We start from the raw sequence: 19394 nt of genomic DNA, 5'->3' as shown, positions 1-19394 counted from the left end.
GTTCTGTGTAGCGCATCCCTGATGCCTCCTGAGCACTGGATTATAGCATGCCCCATCGCACCACGCTCCTCCAGGGCTTTGTTTTCCAGGCCCTGATGCTAGGACGTCTGGTTAATAAGACAGATCATACCAGGATGTGATTCATAGAGTCACTTTATTACTGCTTTCCATGTGACTGCATTTCCAAGGTGACAGCCCCAGAGCCATCTTCCCTTAGTTCTTTTCAATCACCTGCAGGACACACAGGAGAAGGTGAGGTTAGCCTGATGGCTGACTCTCAGGGAGTCATGGCTTTCCCAACCTGTAAAGAGGGATCTTCACCTGGAGTCCTGCTGGGGCCTCAGGACCAGAGGCCATGCATCTCTAATGAGTGCATGACAAATGTACAGATTGGTGTGGCTTTGGGTGCAATCTGTTTCTTTGTTTTTCTGAGACTGGGTCTCACTGTGTAGCTCTGGCTGTTGTGGAAGTCCTTCTGTGGACCAGAGTGGCCTTGAACTCACAGAGCTGCCTGCCTCTCTCTGCCTCCCCAGTGCTGGGATTAAAGGTGTGCAGCACTACACCGGGCTAATTGTTTCCAAGACCAATTAGCGGATCAAATACTTTTTTGGATGTGTCTGGTTTTGGTGCTGGGATGGAATTTGGGGTCTCAGACCTACGCTACCATGGAGCTGCACAATAGCCCTTGGGGCTTTTTTTTTTTTTTTTTTTTTTGAGATGAGGTTTCTCATAGCCCACAATGGCTTCAAAGTTGCTTTGTAGCCAGGGATGCTCTTGAATTCCCAACCCTCTCACCTCCCCCTGTGCTGGGATTCCCTGTACATTCTAACATACAGTCTCCATACACAGTGGAGCTGCCGGTTGCTATAGCCCAGGCCCTCAGCAGAGTCCAAGACTTGCCCAAGGCTGCTCACTGCAGCAGTGCAGGCATTACAACGGAATGATGAAACATCCCTTGTTTGTTTGTTTGTTTGGTTTTGCTTTTTTTCTTCTTCAAGACAGGGTTTCTTTATGTAACAGCTCTGGTTGTCCTGGAACTCAATTTGTAGACCAAGCTGGACTTGAACTCACAGACATCTGCCTGCTTCTGCCTCCCAAATGTAGGCATTAAAGGTGTTTGCCACCATTCCAGGCTAAATGTTTTGATTATGTCTGGCAATACAGGTTTTTGTTTTGTTTTATATTTTTGTCTTATATGCATACAAAACCCAGAAGAGCACATGGCATGTAATTCACAGTGATTCCCTCTGTGGAATGGGAACACAGGTTAAAGTGAGATCTCCCCTGCTTACTTAATAACTCCTATATTCTTTTTATAAGCAATATTTTAAATAAAGAAATATATTCCTTTCAGAACAGAACAATAAAGCTGTGATTGCTCAAGCATCCAGGCTGACATTTTCCAATGGACAGCTGCTGAGAGGGTGAATGTCTCGGGCTGCCTGATCTCATTTGTGCCTTTCGTTGGCAGCTTGCTGGCCTTGGCTCATCACCTAAGGCTGTCTAGACAGGTGCTCCCAGCATCCTCAGGGTTGCAGCTGTTTGAGACTTAAGGCCGCATGTGCACACACAGTGCGGCCCTGGGCTGGGACCCTCTGAGGCTCCCATTGCTCCTCCAGGGCCAGCTGGCTCCTCAGCTCCCTACTCCTGCTGGCCGCCATCCCCAATCCCCGCCTTCCAACACTGACTGCTCTCCTGAGAACGCAAGGGCTCTGCTCAGGTGCCCAGCAAGGTTTGCTTTCCCTTTTTGATCTTCCTGACTGCCCCCACCCCCACCCACAGCCATCTGCCCAGCTCTGTCTGCCTGTGGCTGTGAACAGCAGGTGCTGGGACAACAAGTCATGCTTTAGGTCCCAAAGGTGCTGCCAGGCTCAGCTGCATAGTGACTGACGGCAGCAGCTGGGGCCACAAAAGATCCCAGGATCTGCCCGAGACAAAACCCATTAGCATCTTTCTGCCCAGTCATTGAGGCTCCTTTGAAATGCTCTAAACTGAGTTTAGATTTCCCTCTGCCAAAACTTAGACAAGTCTCCCCAGTTCACAATCAAAACAAACCAAAATGGAAAAAACCCTCTTGATTTTCTGGTTTTTCTCCTCTAACTTACTTAAAAAAGAAGCATGTATTTGTGCATGTGTGTGCATGTGTGTGTATGTGTGTATGTGCGTATGTACCACAGCACAAGTATGGAAATTGAAATACAACTTGGTGGGAGTCTTGTTTTTTCTCCTACTATGAGGGTCCTGGGCTTTGAATTTAGGCCGTCAGTCAAATTTCTCACCAAGAGCCTTTATCTCCTTGATCCATTTCTGAGCTCTTTAACAATCTTTTTTGGATGCTCTGGGGCTAAGTCTAGTGTGGGCCGACCAGAACCAGCACACAGATGACTGAGAAGCTGGCAAGGACGAGTGGGCAAGCCTGGAAGCAGCCTCAGGCTGGCTTGGACAGCACCCTCTCCCCGTGTGCATGGCTGCCAGTTCATATCTGGTTTTCTAACAATCCAATTCAATTTAAGGTTCCCTGCAGACTGAACTGGAGGTAATGAGACAATGACAACTTCCCTACTTTATGGACTCTGTCACAAGTACCACCATCCTTGCTGTTCCTGCTGAGAAGTCCGTTTAGTTCAAATCCCATTCTACAGGAAAACAAACCAAAGGGGAGGCTACGGAGGAGTGAATTAAAATACACCCTGTGGGCAGAACCCTTCCCTCCCTGGCATCCCTCCCCAGACTCCCTCTCCCTCCATCCTTTGAGCATGCCAGTTCCCCACTGTTCTGGCTGCTCCCCCCAACTGCTGCCTGTGTCCTCAGCTGCTCTGGCTGGCCAGCTTGTCTCAGGGATCCTCCCGTCTCTGCCTCCCCAGCACTGGGATTACAAGCATGGGCTACCATACCATGCTTGGCTTTTTACAGGGATTCTGGGTATTGAACTCAGGTCTTGGTACTCAAAAGGCTTGCACTGTACTGCCTACATTCCCCCTACTATTCTTTTAATAGTTTGTGCTTGTTATAGTAAAAAGGAAATTGGGCTTCCAGGAAAGGACTCGGTCCCATTTGCCTGGAAGTGGCCCAACATAGGACTGAATAGTCCAAAGGGGGCAGATAGGGACAGTTGGTCATCTTGTGGGGATGGGGGAGCACTCTTCAGGGGAACTAAGTGCTGACAACTAAGGCTGTCGGGGTCTCAAACCTTTGGGTGTGGACTTTGTAAACATATATGACCACTGACTGCATTGGAGGGTGAAGGCTGGACCTGTATACCCATAAGAAGAAATGAGATAACACTTGCTGGTCCTGGGAAGCCCCGCAGGCCTCATGGCAGACTGCGGGCTTGGGGCTGGTGGTGCTTACCGTGTTGATCCAATCAATGAAGTTGGAGACCCTGGTGAAGACGGATGGCTTGCGGGGGTAGTTGCAGCCCAGAGAGGAGCCAAAGCTCACGATGCCGTGCACCTGCCACTTGCCGTTAGATGCCTGGCAGTTCAGTGGTCCGCCGGAGTCCCCCTAGGAAGCCAGAGTTGGGTGTGAATGGAGGATGCCCAAGGGGGCAGGGTTCTTAGTATATTCGTGTTGATCACCATCCTCTGAGGCCAGCCAGATCCCAGGTTGTGGTACCTTGTCTACGGGAGCTGGCATATCTTTATTTGGGGATCAGCCTCACAATTGGCTCTCCTGCTTCAGCCCCATAAATGCTGGCATTACAGGTGTGGATTATGATTCCGGCTTGGCTCACATTTTTCCTCCCAGACAGGTTCTTTCCATGTAGTCCAGGCTGAGCTAAAAGGTGCAGCAATCCCCCTGCCTCACCCTCCCTAGTGCTGGGACGATAGATACATGCCCCAAGCTGCACCTAGGCACTTTCTGTGCCTCTTGTCTTTTCAAGCCTGTGAGGCCAGTCTGAGTTTCTCAGGTTCACTGGAGAAGGCAACTGAGTATTAGAGGCTCAGACTTGCCCGAAGGAGACCATGGAGTGAGGGGTCTGCGCAGGCCAGGCACTGACTGTAGGTGTGAGGATCCCTTCCCCCTCAGAAGAATATGCCTATAACAAGACCTTCGGTTTGTGCCACAGTCTCTAAGAAGACTTCTATAGCAGCTACCCAAGGGGCCACCTTGGGCCATTACAGTGGGATGACAGTAGAGACCTGGATGAGATCCAAGGAAACACTCAAGACTTCCTAGCTGTTAGGCAAAGACAGGGTGATGGAGCTTAAACCATCTTTCCTGGGGACTGAGAACAAAGGTCAGGTTCTGAAATGGTCCAGAACCGTTTGCAAGGCTCCTGCCCTAGGAGGGAGGGAGAAGATGGACCCTAGGATACCCCCAACATTTCACCCACCCCACCCCCCACCCCCACCACTGCCACATCCCGGCCATGTTTGGTTGTAGACTGGGCCACCTGGTGGTGGATACTCACATTGCAGCTGGAGGTCACACCATCACCGCCAGCGCACACCATGCTTTGCTTCACGGTGCTTCCCCACCAGGTAGACTTGGAGCAGGTGGCGTAGTCCACAACCAGCAGGCGGCCCTGCTGCAGGACGTCAGGAGTGGCCCCGTTGGCTGAATGAGACCAGAGAGAAGGTGAGAGTGGGCAGAGACTCCGAGTAAAAAGGAGGCAGTGGGGTTGTCGGTTAAATGCTCGCCATGAAAGCCCGAGGGCCTGAGTTCGGATCCCCAGTGCTCACGGACAGAGTCAAGTGTGGCCGTGGGGGTGGGGACGGAGTCAGGAGGGTCCCTGGAGCTTGCCAGCCATACATACGGTACAGGGGTGGGATGGGTGGGTAAGCATCACCGCCTAGATTTCTGTTCGCCCCTTTCTTTCTGGTCCATGGATCTTTCTCCCACTCACAAGGTTGCAGTGGAGGTGGCCATGTTAGTTTGCACTGTGCCCTCAATTGGCTTGTATGCTGGCTATTGGTGATTGGTTCTGGGGTCAGCACCTGACTCGAGCTAAAGCCAATGGGCTCCTTTCTCGGAGGCTGTGGCATAAAGAGATGGAAGCCAGAGAGCTGTGGGCTGTGGATGCCTTTTTTTTTTTTTTTTTTTTTTTTTTTTTAGACGCGGAGAAGAACGAGGCAGAAAAGACTCTCTGAAAGAGAGCTTATGTTTTGTTTTTGTTTTTCAAGACAGGGTTTCTCTGTGTAGCTTTAGAGCCTGTCCTGGAACACACTCTATAGATCAGACTGGCCTCAAACGCACAGAGATCTGCCTGTCTCTACCTCCCGATCACTGGGATTAAAGGCGTGCGCCACCATCGCCTGGCAAGTTTATGGTTCTTACAGGCTTCAGACTCCTTGTTCTGGAATGTTCCTGACACCTAATTGGTTCCGTTTCTCTTACTTAACTAAGACAGGGAGCCATCTGGAGCCTTCTAGCTGGGAAAGAAAATTCTGTCGTGAAGGTAATTTTCCTCATGACCCCACATCACTGCCACAGTTGGCCAGGATAAAGTTCATTTTCATTCTCTCTCTCTCTTCCTAAAGCTGTGACCCTTTAATACAGTTCCTCATGTAGTGACCCCCAACCATAACATTATTTTCATCTCTAATTCATAACCGTAATTTTGCTACTGTTATGAATCGTAATGTAAATATCTGTTATGCATGATATCTGCTATGTGACCCCCCCTGAAAGGGACTGTGACCCACAGGTTGAGAACTGCCGCTTTAGGGCCATCCCTCTTTTGAGTCGGGGTCTATCATTAGCTTAGGGCTCCCAATGGGGAACCCCAGGGAGCTACCTGTTTCTACATTCCCAGAGCTGGCATAAGTACACACAACCACACCTGGCTTCTTAGCATGGCTTCTGAGGATGGAACTCAGGTCCCCATGTTTGCAAGGCAAGCGCTTTACCAGCTGAACTGTCCCCCAGCCCTCATCAGCGTCCTTCAACTGCATTTTACCAGGCTCTCCAAACAGGCTGTCCTCACAGCAGCATTTACTCCTGTTTGACAGGATGTGGAAGCCACGGGACTTAAGGGTCTTGCCCAAGACTGCTCTAATTAGCACGCAATTGACCCTTGGTTATCACTTTCCGGGGTCCAGAGCATTTCACAAACATCTTTGATCTTTGTCACACTTTCCACTTTACCAATGAGGAACTAGGCGGGTACAGCCAAGAAGCCTGAGCTACTTCCCTGCCTCTCCTTTGTTCCCTTGCTTGGTAGACGGGCTTCAGTCCTCTCTGCGGAGGAGAAAATGGCTGGGAAAGAGTCTTCCCTAGTCCCCGTTCCTATTGGCTTAGCTTGAGTCAGGTGCTCATTCTTGAACCAATCACCAGTGAGCAGGACACTTAACCAATCAAATCTGGCTCAGCTTTAGCCAGTGAGAAGAGGCTCTGCTGAGATCTGTGGGGACTTCACGGGTCTCCAGAAGCTCGAGGTCACAGAGACCGTGTTATTCTGAGCTATGGGGCCACACGAAATACACAGTGTGACCTGTACACCTCTCACCTCACCGTAGCGACAGCGACAGCTCACGCACAGGGGCTAGCGTGTCTTGAGTGTTTCTCTGGACTTTCTTCTGTCACCTGCTCTGCACCTCGTTAATCATGTACAGCTGCTACCCCACCTTCCCTCCCTCCTCCTACTGTCCTCTGCCCATTTTACAGATGAGGAAGCCACCAGAAAGGCTCAGTAATATGCCTGCATCACATAGCTGATAGTGGGAGAGCTGGGATTTGAACCAGGTGTCCGTTCCAGTCTCCGCCAGCCTGCCCCTCCAAGGCAGTCAAACACCCCAGTGACAGAGGTGACACCACCCCCTCTCCCTGCCAGGCCTTGGAGGTGCCTGCTTGCTTTCACTTACTCTGCAGCCTGCCCCAGCCTGTGACGTAGCAGGGGTAGTTATTGGCAAGAATGGTGCCAGCAGCTGGGAGGCAAGCAGTCTGGATCTTGCTAGTCAGGGTCACTGGGCTGGCCAGTTTGATCAGGGCAATGTCATACCTGGGTCAGAAGAAAGGTAGAACAAGGGTGTTGGCTATTCCTGCTTGCCTGTTTGCAACCATTGTCATTTTCCCATGTACCATCCCAGGCTGGGCCCCCACAGGCAGGGTAGCAGACTCTCCCGCAAGCCTTTGCTTCTCCTTCCTCTGGTAACTCCAGCATTCCCACATGGGCCCCAGCAGCTACGGGGGGTGGCTCCATCTCTAGGAGGAGGGAGCTCCTTCCCTTCCATACAGAAGGGGCAGAGGACGGGTGGGTTGACCCTTCTTGCTGCAACTACCAAGTCCATCCCTGAGAACGCCAGACGGGATAGAACATACCCGTTGGCAACGTTGTTAGCGTTCCACTTCTCATGGACCACAAGCTTGGAGACCTGAACAGTCACTGAGCCGGATTCCGCGGTGGAGAGGCTGTGTCGGCCCAGCACCACACGGTAGGTCTTGGAAGAGCTGTGAGGGGCAGAGAGACAAGACAGGTCAGTGACCACTTTTCCCTGGCCTCTGTGAACAAACACCCCATGAGTGTCCCCAGTGCAGAGCGCCGTGAAGGAAACAGTCCCCTGTTCAGAACCATTATTGGTACTCCCGAGAAGGGAGTTGCTGGCCTTTTCCCTCCTCTACATCCTCCTGGCCTAAGGCACTCAGTGTATGTCACCTATGGACAGAGGAACTCAACAACACTGAGGCATAGATTTGCACTTATGCGTCAGCCAGGCTAGCTGCGGTTCTCCAGGCTCCTTTATAGTACGCGGATCCGGGGATCCTTGCTCTAGGGCTGAGTGTCACTTGATGGTAGGGTGAGCAGCTGGGTGAGCAGGGAAAGGTGCTCAGTTACCTGATGCAGTGAGCAGCTGTTAGGACCCAGTTGTTGGCCACCAGGGTGCCTCCGCAGGTGTGGTACCATTTCCCCAAGGACTGGTACTGCAGGGAGACCTGGGGGGAAGCACAGGCGCATTTGTGGGAGGGGACTGGAGGAAGGCAAGGTGGGCAGGGCACTTCCCTCAGACCCCTGCTTTAGGGTCTATCCTCAGACCCAAACCATCAAGATAAAACATTTTCCTCCACAACAAACAGGGTCTATTGGGACATAGCCAAGAATGACCTAGAGCCCCTAATCCTCCTGCCTTCACCTCCTGGGTGCTGGGGCTGCAGGTGTGTGTCACCAAACCTAGTTACTATAAAAGCATTTTAATGCTTTATAGAAAAAAATAGCACAGAACTGTGGTTGTTCATGCCTATAATCTCAGCTCTGGGGATGTGTGGGCAGGAGGATCAAGGACAATCTGTACCAAGTTCCAGGATAACCTGGATTACTCGAAACCTTGTCTCAAAACAGCAACAAAAATGAACACAAATCCATGATAAACAAAATAAATTTAAAGAATCGCTAAATAGGACATGGAGGTGGATATGTAATCTCGGGGCTTTTGTATTTGCAGTCTGTTAGCATAACTTTCTCCACTTCCTACTGGTCTCTGCTTGATGCCACCTTCTCCATGAAGTTTCTATGACAACACCATCCAGAACAGTGCACACATGCACACGCGTGCTGTCCTGGCAAGTATTATGCCAAGTTGACACAAGCTAGCGCCATCTGGGAAGAGGAGGGAACCTCAATTGAGAAAGTGCCTCCATCAGATTTCCTATAGAGAAATTGATACGGGCATTTTCCTGATTGATACTTAGGGCCCAACCCACCATGGCAGGTGCCACCTCAGGGCAGCTGGTCCTGGGTTGTGCAAGAAAGCAGCATGAGCAAGCCATGAAGAGGAATCAGTAAGCAGCACCCTGGGTTAAATTCCCAGTACTGCCCCAAACCCAACAATGGTTGAGAAAGACACACGAGGGATGGGAGAGAGCTCAGGGAGGAACCCTGACAACTGGAGCTCAGTCCCATGCGGACCTGCACGGAAGGAGAGGACCGACTTCTGCAGGTTGTCTTCTGACATCCACGAGTGACATACATGAGTCCCTACTTGGCAAATAAATGCAATAAAAGAAACAAAATGAGGGGCCGGAGAGATGGAGCGGTTAAGAGCAGTGACTGCTCTTCCAGAGGTTCAGGTTCAATTCCCAGCATCCACATGGCGGCTCATAGCTCTTCTGTAACTCCAGTTCCAGGAACTCTCACTCAGACATACATGGGGCAAAACACAAATGCACATAAAAATAAAGTATAACTAAAAAATAAATAAAATGAAGAAAGATACTCGAAAGGATTCTGCTCCAATCTAAAATACACAAAATCTCCCTGTGGATAGAAACTTTTTTCTCATGGGCAGAAAAGCCAGGATTGAGCCATTGCTTTTGGTTTTGAAGGTGAGTTTATTGAGAATTAATGAAGTAGCTTCCTGCTGGTCAGTGGTGGCACATGCCTTTAATCCCAGCACTGGGGAGGCAGGGGCAGACGAATCTCTGTGAGTTTGAGGCCAGCCTTGTTTACAGAGTGAGTTCTAGGACAGGCTCCAAAGCTACAGAGAAACCCTGAAACCCTGTCTCAAAAAACAAGCAAGCAAAACCAAAAAAAAAAAAAAAAAAAAAACCTGAAAGAAAAGAAAGGAAGGAAAGAAGGAAGAAGGAAGGAAGGAAAGAAATAGCTTCCTGTAGCATGGAGGGGACCAAAAAAATCAGTTGCTTTAAAAAAATGCTTGAGATCTTACATATCCCAAGGTGGTCTCAAATTCTTTATATAACTGGAGGTGACCCTGAGCACCTCTCTTCCTGCCCTCACCTTCCAAATACTAGGATTATGTTCCTGCACCGCCATGCCCAAAGTTTTATGTGGCAATGCAGATCTAACCAGAGCTACCAAACACCAACTGAACTACATACTCTGAATCAAATTTGAATCTTGACTCTTCCCAAGTTAACAGGGTGGCTTTGGGCTGTTATGTGACCACTCAGAGTCCCAGTTCCTTTATCAGGAAAATAGGGACCACTTGGGCAGGGCTCTCAACAGCACTGATAATTCCCATAGAATAGTATTTAGATACTGTGCCCATTGCCGTGTGTCACACATCTTTCTGAGCTGAGCACAAGAGTCACTTCTCATCACTCCTGTGACCCCACAGGGCACCGTTTACTGCTTATCATGCCCATTTTACATGTGAGCAAAGGCAGCTGCGTGCAGCAATGCCAGCAGGACCGTGAACTATTTCTCATGTGACCTACGGAAAGAGCTTACCTATTCCACACGTACAAACAGCACTTAGGATGGGAGTGGTGGCACATGCCTTTAATTCCAGCGCTCAGGTGGATCTCTGAGTGTAAGGCCAATTTGGTCTACATTGTGAGTTCCAAGATAGCCAGAGCTACATGGTTAGACTCTATCTAAATAGATAATAAATAAATAAGCAGTTGAATATAAAAAGATAATGCTTGGGGCTGGAGAGATGGCTCAGAGGTTAAGAGCACTGGCTACTCTGCCAGAGGTCCTGAGTTCAATTCCCAGCAATCACATGGTGGCTCACAATCATCTGTAATGAGATCTGGTGCCCTCTTCTGGCCTGAAGGCATACATGCAGGCAGAACACTGTAAATAAATATTTTTTTAAAAAAGATAATGCTTACTGGTTTTTATTTTATGTGTATGAGTGTTTGCCTTTATGTATGTATATGCACCATGTGCTTTGTCTAGTGCCCTTTGAGGCCAGAAGAGGGCACTGGATGCCCTGGAACTGGAGTTCTAGATTGTTGTGAGCTGCTACGTGGGTGCTGGGAACTGAACTGGGGGCCTCTGAAAGAATAGCAAGTACTCTTCACTTTGGAGCCTTCTTTCCAGCTCCCCAGGAAAGCTATTTTAAAACAGACGTGCTTCTGACATTTAAAAAAATGTAGAACAGGGCTGGAGAGATGGCACAATGGTTAAGAGCACAGGCTGCTCTTCCGGAGGACCTGAGTTCAATTCCCAGCAACCACATGGTGGCTCCCAACCATCTCTAGTGGGATCTGATGCCCACTTCTGGCATAAAGGTGTACATGCAGTTAGAGCACTCATACATAAAATAAATAAATAAATCTTTTTTAAAATGTAAAATAGCCTGGACAATGGTGTCATGTGCCTTTAATCCCAGCATTTGGGAGGCAGAGGCAGGTGGATCTCTGTTGAAGGACAGCCTGGTCTACAGAGCGAGTTCCAGGACAGGCAGAGCTACACAGAGAAACCCAGACCCACAAAAACAATACATATAAAAACATGTGTTTGGTGTTGGGTATGGTTTTCTAAGTCAGGTCTTACAGACCTATGATCCCGTCTCGAAATAATCAACAGCAACAAAATTCTCTTCTACAGCCAACTTTTCAACTAAGTGCAAATTATGCCAGGTAAGAGATTTTTTTAAAAAAAAAATACCCATTTTAAAGGTCACACATGTCCTATGAAAGATCTAGTCATTTGTGCCTGTGCCAAATTTCAGTTTTGACAGCACTATGATTCTATCAGTGCAAGGAAACAGTTATTTTCATTGGTAACAGTGTAATTAAGAGTTAATTTGCATAAACAGCCCTGACTGGTCCATTCAAACAAAGAATATTTGCATAGGAGAGACGTCTACTGCCTCACAGAGTAACCCCATGCGCCAGCAAGCATTGCAAATGTGTGTCTCAGAGAAGTGGGCATCTGGCGGTTCCTTTTTGAAGTCTTCTGGAGAAGTTACCTTTCTCTCAACCTCCAAACTGGCTAAGGCTGCAGGAATGTATTGTATTGGTGAAATTGCCCAGATTGCCCTCGGTATTTCCGCCAGTCCTCATGTTTGCCTGAATATCAGACCCACCGGTGTGGTTGACTCACCTGCCAGGGCCAGCTGTTGGGTGTGGCCTCTTCACCTCCAACTACTCTGCTCACTTGTCGCTGGGCCTCAAAAGCGGGGTACCCGCAGCTGAGAACTGTGAAGAGAGAGGGTTGTACCAGTTGGGGATTGTGTGTGTGGACATATCCAAATCCCTGCGGGAAACCCTTGCTTTGGGGTGATCTAATAGGTCCACCAGTCGGTACTTCATCCCAGTTCCCAGCTTGTCTTTGAATTTGTCAGGCAACTGAAGTGGGCCTTAAATTTGTGATCCTCTTGTCTCAGCCTCCTGATGGCTGGGATTATAGGAGTGTGTCATCACACCCTGCCTCAAGCTTCCTATAACTGAGGGACCGACCCGAGAGGGGACAGCCACTCAAGACAAGTCGAGAGTGTCTGGTCCCAGTTTCACCAGACAGAAGTTACCTCCAGCCACCAATGCAGATAGCAGCAAGGTCCTGATCATGGTGCTTCCGTGATGTCTGTAGGTCTGGCCCTGGCTAAGCTTCGTTTTTATAAGTGGACTTATCAGCGGGAGAATCGGAAGGAGTGTGTGCAAGGTGGAGATTTTCCCAAAGTTCAGTGGAATAAAGGGCTGGAATCCAAATATTTCTTTTTCCATTTCCTTCCACCTATCATCATGGAAGTACACCGAGAAACATAGCAAAGATAGGTATGGAAGCCTGGTTTGGGCTGAGTATGCCAGCACACACCTGGAATCCCAGAACTGGGGAGGTGGAGGCAGGTTGATCAGGAGTTGAGATCATCCATGACTATATAGTGTACTTGAAGCCAGTCTGGGCTACACAAGGCTGTTTCACCAACGCCCCCCAACCTCCAAACACCAACACCAACAGAGATGTAGATTCTATTTGCTTTCAAGGGACTGTGCTGTATGTTAGGGGAGGAAGAATACTACTGCTTGATCTTGGAGTTGCATTTTCAAAAGGAAATATTAAACCACCCTAGGGAGCACACAGCATTGCAGGCCAGTGGTTCTCCAATGGGTTGGATTAACCACCGAGGACACTTGATGATGCCTGCAGACGTTTTTGGTTGTCATGGCTTGGGTCCAGGTACTACTGGCAGCTGAAGATAGAGAACAGAGAGGCTGCTGGGCATCCCGAAGGCACAGGACAATGAAGGACTTGTCATGCTCCAATCACCAAGTGTGCTGAGATTGCGAGTATGTTCATGTGAGTATGTTCATGTTCTGTAGGTACCCACAGAAAAAGAAGAGGGCATCAGATCCCCTGGACCTGGAACTATGATGTGGGTGCTGGGAACCAAACTATGGTCCTCTGCAAAAGTAGTATATGCTTTTAACTCCATCTCCAGACTCTGGAATTCAACTCCTAAGACCTGGACTCAAGTCCTTGCCAGTGACCTCAGAGGGCTATAGTTCAGACAAGTTGTCAGTCTTCTGGGCCTTAGTTTCTTAGTTAAGAAAGGATTCAGGCCCAGCTGGGTGTGGGGCACAGGTAAATCCCAGCACACAGGAGGCAGGAGGCAGAAGGAAGCAGATGTCTGAGTTCAAGGCTAGCTTTCTACAGGGTGAGCTCCAGGACAGCCAAGAAAACACAAAGAAGCCCTGTCTCAAAAAATAAAGCAAAGCAAAACAAAACAAAACAGAAACAAACTAACTAAAAACAAAAAAAGACAATTGAAAGATAGAAAGAAAGAAACTTTCTAAATCTAACACCAAGGTTGAGAGCATCCATTTATGGATACTGGTTGATAAACAATGATGTTTATTGTCTGGATTCAGTTGGAATCCATTGGTGCCAAATACTCAGCCTCTTGTAAAACTCTGCTAAAGATTTCAGTAACACAACGTCGGGCAGTGGTGGCACATGCCTTTAATCCCAGCCCTTGGGAGGCAGAGACAAGCAGCTTACTGTGAGTTTGAGGCCAGCCTTGAACAGAGAGAGAGAGGTCCAGGACAGGCTCCAAAGCTACAGAGAAACCCTGTCTTGAAAATCAAATCAAACAAACAAACAAAAAATATTTCAGTAATGTATCCAGTTTCTTCCCCCTTGTGATGCTTTCTGTACTGCTCAATAACTCTATAAAGAGAGTGAAACCCTTTGTGAGGGACAGACAGACACAGTCATCCAACAACAGACACACCGACACAGAACACACAGACACAGAAGAGACAGTCTCACACACAGGGACAAACAGACACAGGGACAGAGAGAGTTACAGAGCCTCCAGGCAGGCCCATATTCACACGCATACAGTCAACAGACAAAGGATAGAAGTCTCCAGGAGCATGAAGTAGAAAATTCAAATCTGGACTCACTCTTGGTTCAATGACTTCAAGGGGGAAGTGCTCTCATTTCTTTCCTTAATGCACAGTTACTGGGGACTCAGAGCTGATCACTAATGCGGGTAATCCATGCAAGCAACCACAGGGGCTGCAGATGTAGTTCAGGGGTGTTTGTTTATGTAGCGAAGCCCTGCAGAGCATTAGATCCCGGTGGCTCAGGCCTGTGATTCCAGGGCTCCTGTGGATGGAGGCAGGGGCATCAGGTGTTCATCTTCAGTTATGCAGCAACTTCAGCCTGGGCTACGGGAGACCCTATCTCAAAAAAGAAAGAAAGGAGGGAGAGAGGGAAGAAGGGAAGAAAGAAAGGAAGTGAGCAAGCCAGACGGCACAGTTCTGGGACTACTGTGTGGGTGGCAAACTCAGGGCAAAAGAGTCTGGCAAAGATGAGGGGTGTTGGGTGCAGAATCCTGTGTTCTGGTTCTAGTTCTACCCCTAATGCCCTGTAATCGGGAGGACCTTTTATTATGGTCATTAGGGTCGTGAAAGCAGCCATTTTATTTTTTTATTTTTTATTTTTATTTTTTTTGGTTTTTCGAGACAAGGTTTCTCTGTGGTTTTGGAGCCTGTCCTGGGACTAGCTCTTGTAAACCAGGCTGGTCTCGAACTCACAGAGATCCGCCTGCCTCTGCCTCCCAAGTGCTGGGATTAAAGGCGTGCGCCACCACCGCCCGGCTGAAAGCAGCCATTTTAGAAGTGTCAATTTTGCCTTAAAGTTCAAAGTGCAGGTGGCATTCTCCTCTGGGGGTTGGCTCTGATATCGAAATAGTTTTTCTCTGGTTAAAGCCATTGAACAAACAGCAGTTTGGCACAAACCATGAGCTCGCCATGGTGACCTTGGGCAACGAAGGCAGGTTTTTTCCTGAGGGGGGTTGTTTATCCACAAAATGGAAGAAAACACGTTCAGTTTCCGTCTGTTCAATGTGAGCCTGGGACTTGAACACGCTAGTCAGGCACCCGCTTCCTGAACTCTGTCTCCAGCCCCCATCCGTAACTGCTGAGCCATCTCTCCAGCCCCAAATCATTTCATGCCTGACAGCCAAGTACTCCACGAACTGAGCTGCGAGCCTCCTCCACCAGCTGTGTTTTTCTCTAGCGATGCTTGGCGTTTCACTGTAGGAGCCTTCAAAGTGTTGTTGGTCCCACGCCTTAGACACCATCCCCAGTTTTGACGACCAAAGATGTCTCAACCCACTGCCAGTTGTACCCCAGGAACAAGTCAAGTTGCTGCTCGGTTGTTTCCTTTCCATTTTGTGGTTGTAGCCTCAGATTGTTTCATGAGAATTTAAGGTAGTTCTTCCCAACAAGCGGATTGGGCTTGCCTCTGGTCACATGACCTCCCTAGGACCCAGGGCCTGCTAGAGAAAGGGATGTGGTTCGGGGACTGATGGGGCCTACAGCACATGCTCCATCCGTGGTCTTGGCAGGGAGGGCGTCCCCCAGACCACTTTCCCAGGACTAAGACTGGACTGTACAAGAATCCAACCCTGGCTTCTGTGCTGAGAGGGGACAGCAAGGTGCCACTGCAGCATCCATCTATCCCACACCCCACTGCTGCACTGTGGGATAGCCTGGCTGTCCAGTGAGCTCTAAACTGGTCTGTGTGACCTTGAGCTTCTCCAGGTGGAGCAGTCCTGCAGGTGGGACCTTCTCACCAGCTCTTGACTCCGTCAGAACAGCTACTCTGAGAAACCAGGTGGCTGGCTCCCTGGCTCTGGGCCTGGGCTCAGTGTGGGCGTTTCTGTGTGGGCATGCTGGTTGGAGGTTCTGGCCTGGCCTTGTCGCCGGGGCCAGCAATGCTGGAGCAGATGGGAAGCTCGGAACTCCCACCGGACCTCCGGTCTCTGGATTCGGCAACTGAAGCCAAACATCATCTGGGGTGAGATACTGGCTTGGCACTAGAGCATGCAGCATCTCACGGTTCCTTAGCAAACAATCTCAAAGTCATTGTTAATCCCTGACTCTGGCTGCCTATTTCCTTAGATTCTCAGAAGGGGAACTGTGTAAGCAGTGTGTGTTGTGTGTGTGTGTTATGTGTATGCATGTCTTTCTGTATGTATATGAGTTTGTTTAAGTGTGTGCATATGTGTGTATATGTGTATGAATCTCTATATGTGTATGTCTCTGTGTGTTTAAGTGGTCTTTGTATGTATGCATGTGTATATGTATCAGCATATATGTGTGTTTGTGTATTAATGTATATATGTATATGGATGTTTCTCTATGTATATGTATGTGTGTATTGATATATGTGTGTTTAAATACATGTGTTTTTTGTGTGTATGCATGTATATGTGTGTTTCTATGCATATCAATATATGTATGTATGTATGTTTCTTTGTGTGAGTGGGCATATGTGTATTTACTTATGTATGTATTTACGTATTATGAATACATGTGTGTTTATGCATATATGTGTATTAGTGTCTATATGCAAGTGTGAGTATATAAGTTATATGTTCTTGAATGTATATATATCAGTATGTACACTTGCATATGTCTATGTACATGTGTGTGTTTATGTGTCTGTATGTATCTGTGTTAGGTAAGTATGTATTTGTATGTGTCTCTGTGTGTATGCATGTTTGTGTTTAGTTGGTGTGTGCCTCTGTTTATGTGGGTGTGTGTATATGTATGTGCATGTGTGTAAGGCAAGGTCTCATCTAGCCCAGGCTGGCCTTAAACTCACTATGTAGGCTGGATAAGGTGGCTTAGTGGGTCAACACTTCTGTGTAAAGGTGGAAGGAGAGAATGAATCCTGAAAGTTGTCCTCTTCCACATGTGGCCTGTGTGCACCTCCCATATTGTATACACACAAGAGCAATTTAAAAAAATCACTAAGTAACCAAGAATCCAGTGGATACTTAGAGCACACACCTGCAATCCCAGATCCTGGGAGGTGTTCATTCAGTTTGTTCCTTTTTTTTCTCTTTCTTTCTTTCTTTCTTTTTTAAAGATTTATTTATTTATTATGTGTGAAGGCCAGAAGAGGGCACCAGATCTCATTACAGATGGTTGTAAACCCACCATGTGGTTGCTGGAAATTGAACTCAGGACCTTTGGAAGAGCAGGCTGTGCTCTTAACCACTGAGCCATCTCTCCAGCTCCCATTTCTCTTTCTTTCTTTTCTCTCTCTCTCTCTCTCTCTCTCTCTCTCTCTCTTTCTCTCTCTCTCTCTCTTTCTCTCTCTCTTTCTTTTTTTTGAGACAGTTTCTCTGTGAAACTGACTGTCCTGGAACGAGCTCTGTAGTCCAGGCTGTCCTCGAACTCACAGAGATTCGCCTGCCTCTGCCTCCTTAGTGTTGGGATTAAAGGCGTGTGCCACCACTGCCAGGCCTTTTTCTTTTTTTAGACAAGGATCTCACCCTGTATCCTAGAACCTGCCTAAGCCTCCCCAATGGTGTTATTATAGATATTCACTACCGTGCCTACCCAATGATCTGCCTACGTGTGTGTGTCTGTTTGTCTTTCCATCCGTCCGTCCATCCACCCACCTACTTACTCACCCATCTACCTACCTATCTTTGGAGATGGGGATCTCAGGTAGTCCAGGCTAGTCTATAACTTGCTCTATAGTTGAGGGTGACCTTGAACTCCTCCATTGCTCCACGAGGAGCAGTAATTCTTTTCCTCTGTCTCTCTAGACTCCTTGCTGCTCCCTGCCACCCACACTCCCTCCCTGGTAACTAGAACACTTCTGTGCTGAAGGGGTCTGTGTGGCTTTAGGCTCCTGGTGGAATAGTGTGCTATCCAGGGCACAGCTGTGCATTTGGACTTTAAATCTTGGTGCCCTGTTCCTAGTTGTATGACCCGAGGGTGGGGATTTAAGCCTCTCTGAGCCTGAGGTTCTCTTCTAGAAGGGATAGTGGTCAGGGTTCTCTGTGGCTGACATAAGCTGGTGGTGATGGTTCTCAGCGTGTGTGAGTCAGAGCGACTGCCACTCCTACCCACAGCAGCATCATGGGTAATGGCACAGGGCTCTCCAGCCAGAGCCAGTCACCCCTCAACCTGGTGTGAGTTCCTAGAAAGAAGCTGTGTCTGGATGACTGATCAGCCAGATGTGGAGACTTTAGAAGGTTGTAGGTCCAGAACACAGCTAAGTGTATCTTGTGTGGTCTTTAGCCTACTAAATATCCATTCCTCGCCCCAGCTCTGTGTCTAAACAAATACCCTGCTGCCACCTAGCCTTGGCACCCTGACAAACAGATAAAAACTATTCGGAGTATGTTAAGTTAACAAAATCCTACTTTTCTACCGTAAACGAAGGGCTGTTGAATAACAGTGAAGGCCTAAGGCAGAGTCCCCCATCTTGCTATAACCCACCTGTCTGACGTCACCACCAAAATGTTTGAACAGTGTCTTAATTTGTGGCTTTCTTTGTTCTGTTACTATAAAAAGATCTTGGAATTGCAATCTTGTTAGAACATGGTATTTGAGGAGACCCAAACCTACGTTCCTGGGTCATGGCCACTCCTATTTGGTTCCAAAATAAACCATGCATTTTATTCCTTTCAGGTGAATGCCGTTTCTTCATCAACACCATGAGGAAAATGGGGGATAAAGCTGGGGGTTATAGCGCACACTTTTAATCCCAACACTGGGAGGCAGAGGCAGGTGAATCTCTGTGAGTTCAAGTCCAGCCTGGTTCATAGTGAGTTTCAGGACATCTGGGGCTATATAATAGAGACCCTGTCTCAAAGCGCGGGGCGGGGGGGGGGGGGGCAGTAAAAACCCGAGTTCCAGTCCTCCTCACTTCCACCCACCAGTTTATGGCCTCTCAACCAAGTTGTCTAATATTGTTATCACCCAACTAGCCCCAGGGAGTCTTCATGACCTTCCTTTATCCCTGACTCTGACAGGTTCCTTCTGTCAGGCACAGTGGTGCCTGGTGTTACGTTGACTATGGTAACAGCCACCACACACCATGTTCATAGATTCTGAGGTTATGACATGAACTTTTCAGGGAAGATGATTTATTTAACCTAGACCTTGAATTTCAGGCACCATAAGCGGATTGGGGTCACCAAACCCTAAGTGTGACACTTTCTAAAGGGCTTTCTTCAGTAGATTGCATGAAGCAGTTACATTCACCCAAGTGCAAAGTAGACCTTAAAATGTGAAGTGTTTTTATTTTATTTTTATTTTTAATTTCGCATGCGTTGGTGTTTTGCCTGCATGTATGTCTGTGTGAGGGTGTCAAATCCCCTGGAACTGGAGTTACAGACAATTGTGAGCTGCGGAATTGAACTGGGTCCTCTGGAAGAGAAGCCAGTGCTCTTAATTGCTGAGTCATCTATCTCTCCAGCCCCAAGGCTGTGAGGTTTTTAAACTTGTGA

At 48.2% G+C, this 19394-nt stretch overlaps 1 protein-coding gene across 1 annotated transcript; it reads right to left on the bottom strand.

The window, feature by feature from the left end:
• Positions 1 to 137: 137 nt before the first annotated feature.
• On the bottom strand, positions 138 to 12195 carry LOC121448747 (chymotrypsin-like elastase family member 2A). Its single transcript, XM_041652947.1, has 8 exons — positions 12156 to 12195; positions 11732 to 11826; positions 7778 to 7875; positions 7264 to 7392; positions 6807 to 6943; positions 4415 to 4560; positions 3352 to 3504; positions 138 to 231 (listed from the first exon to the last, which is right to left on the bottom strand). The coding sequence occupies exons 1-8, from the start codon at positions 12193 to 12195 to the stop codon at positions 214 to 216; spliced, it is 816 nt and encodes a 271-aa protein (XP_041508881.1). The 3' UTR covers positions 138 to 213.
• Positions 12196 to 19394: the final 7199 nt, after the last annotated feature.

Source organism: Microtus oregoni, unplaced genomic scaffold, assembly GCF_018167655.1.
Source record: "Microtus oregoni isolate MIOR12 unplaced genomic scaffold, Mior012 000005F_ref0000423, whole genome shotgun sequence".
In the NCBI taxonomy this organism is placed as follows: domain Eukaryota; kingdom Metazoa; phylum Chordata; class Mammalia; order Rodentia; family Cricetidae; genus Microtus; species Microtus oregoni.
The sequence above is the reverse complement of the archived record's forward strand: the minus strand, read 5'-3'. Positions and strand labels throughout refer to the sequence as shown.

Bases quoted from the DNA above. Each gene is read 5' to 3' on its own strand.
- LOC121448747 (XM_041652947.1), bottom strand. From the start codon at position 12,195: ATGATCAGGACCTTGCTGCTATCTGCATTGGTGGCTGGAG. The intron at 11,827-12,155 runs GTAACTTCTGTC...CTCTCTTCACAG, and splicing joins ATCTGCATTGGTGGCTGGAG to TTCTCAGCTGCGGGTACCCC. The intron at 7,393-7,777 runs GTAACTGAGCAC...TGCCCCTCACAG, and splicing joins ACAGCTGCTCACTGCATCAG to CTCTTCCAAGACCTACCGTG.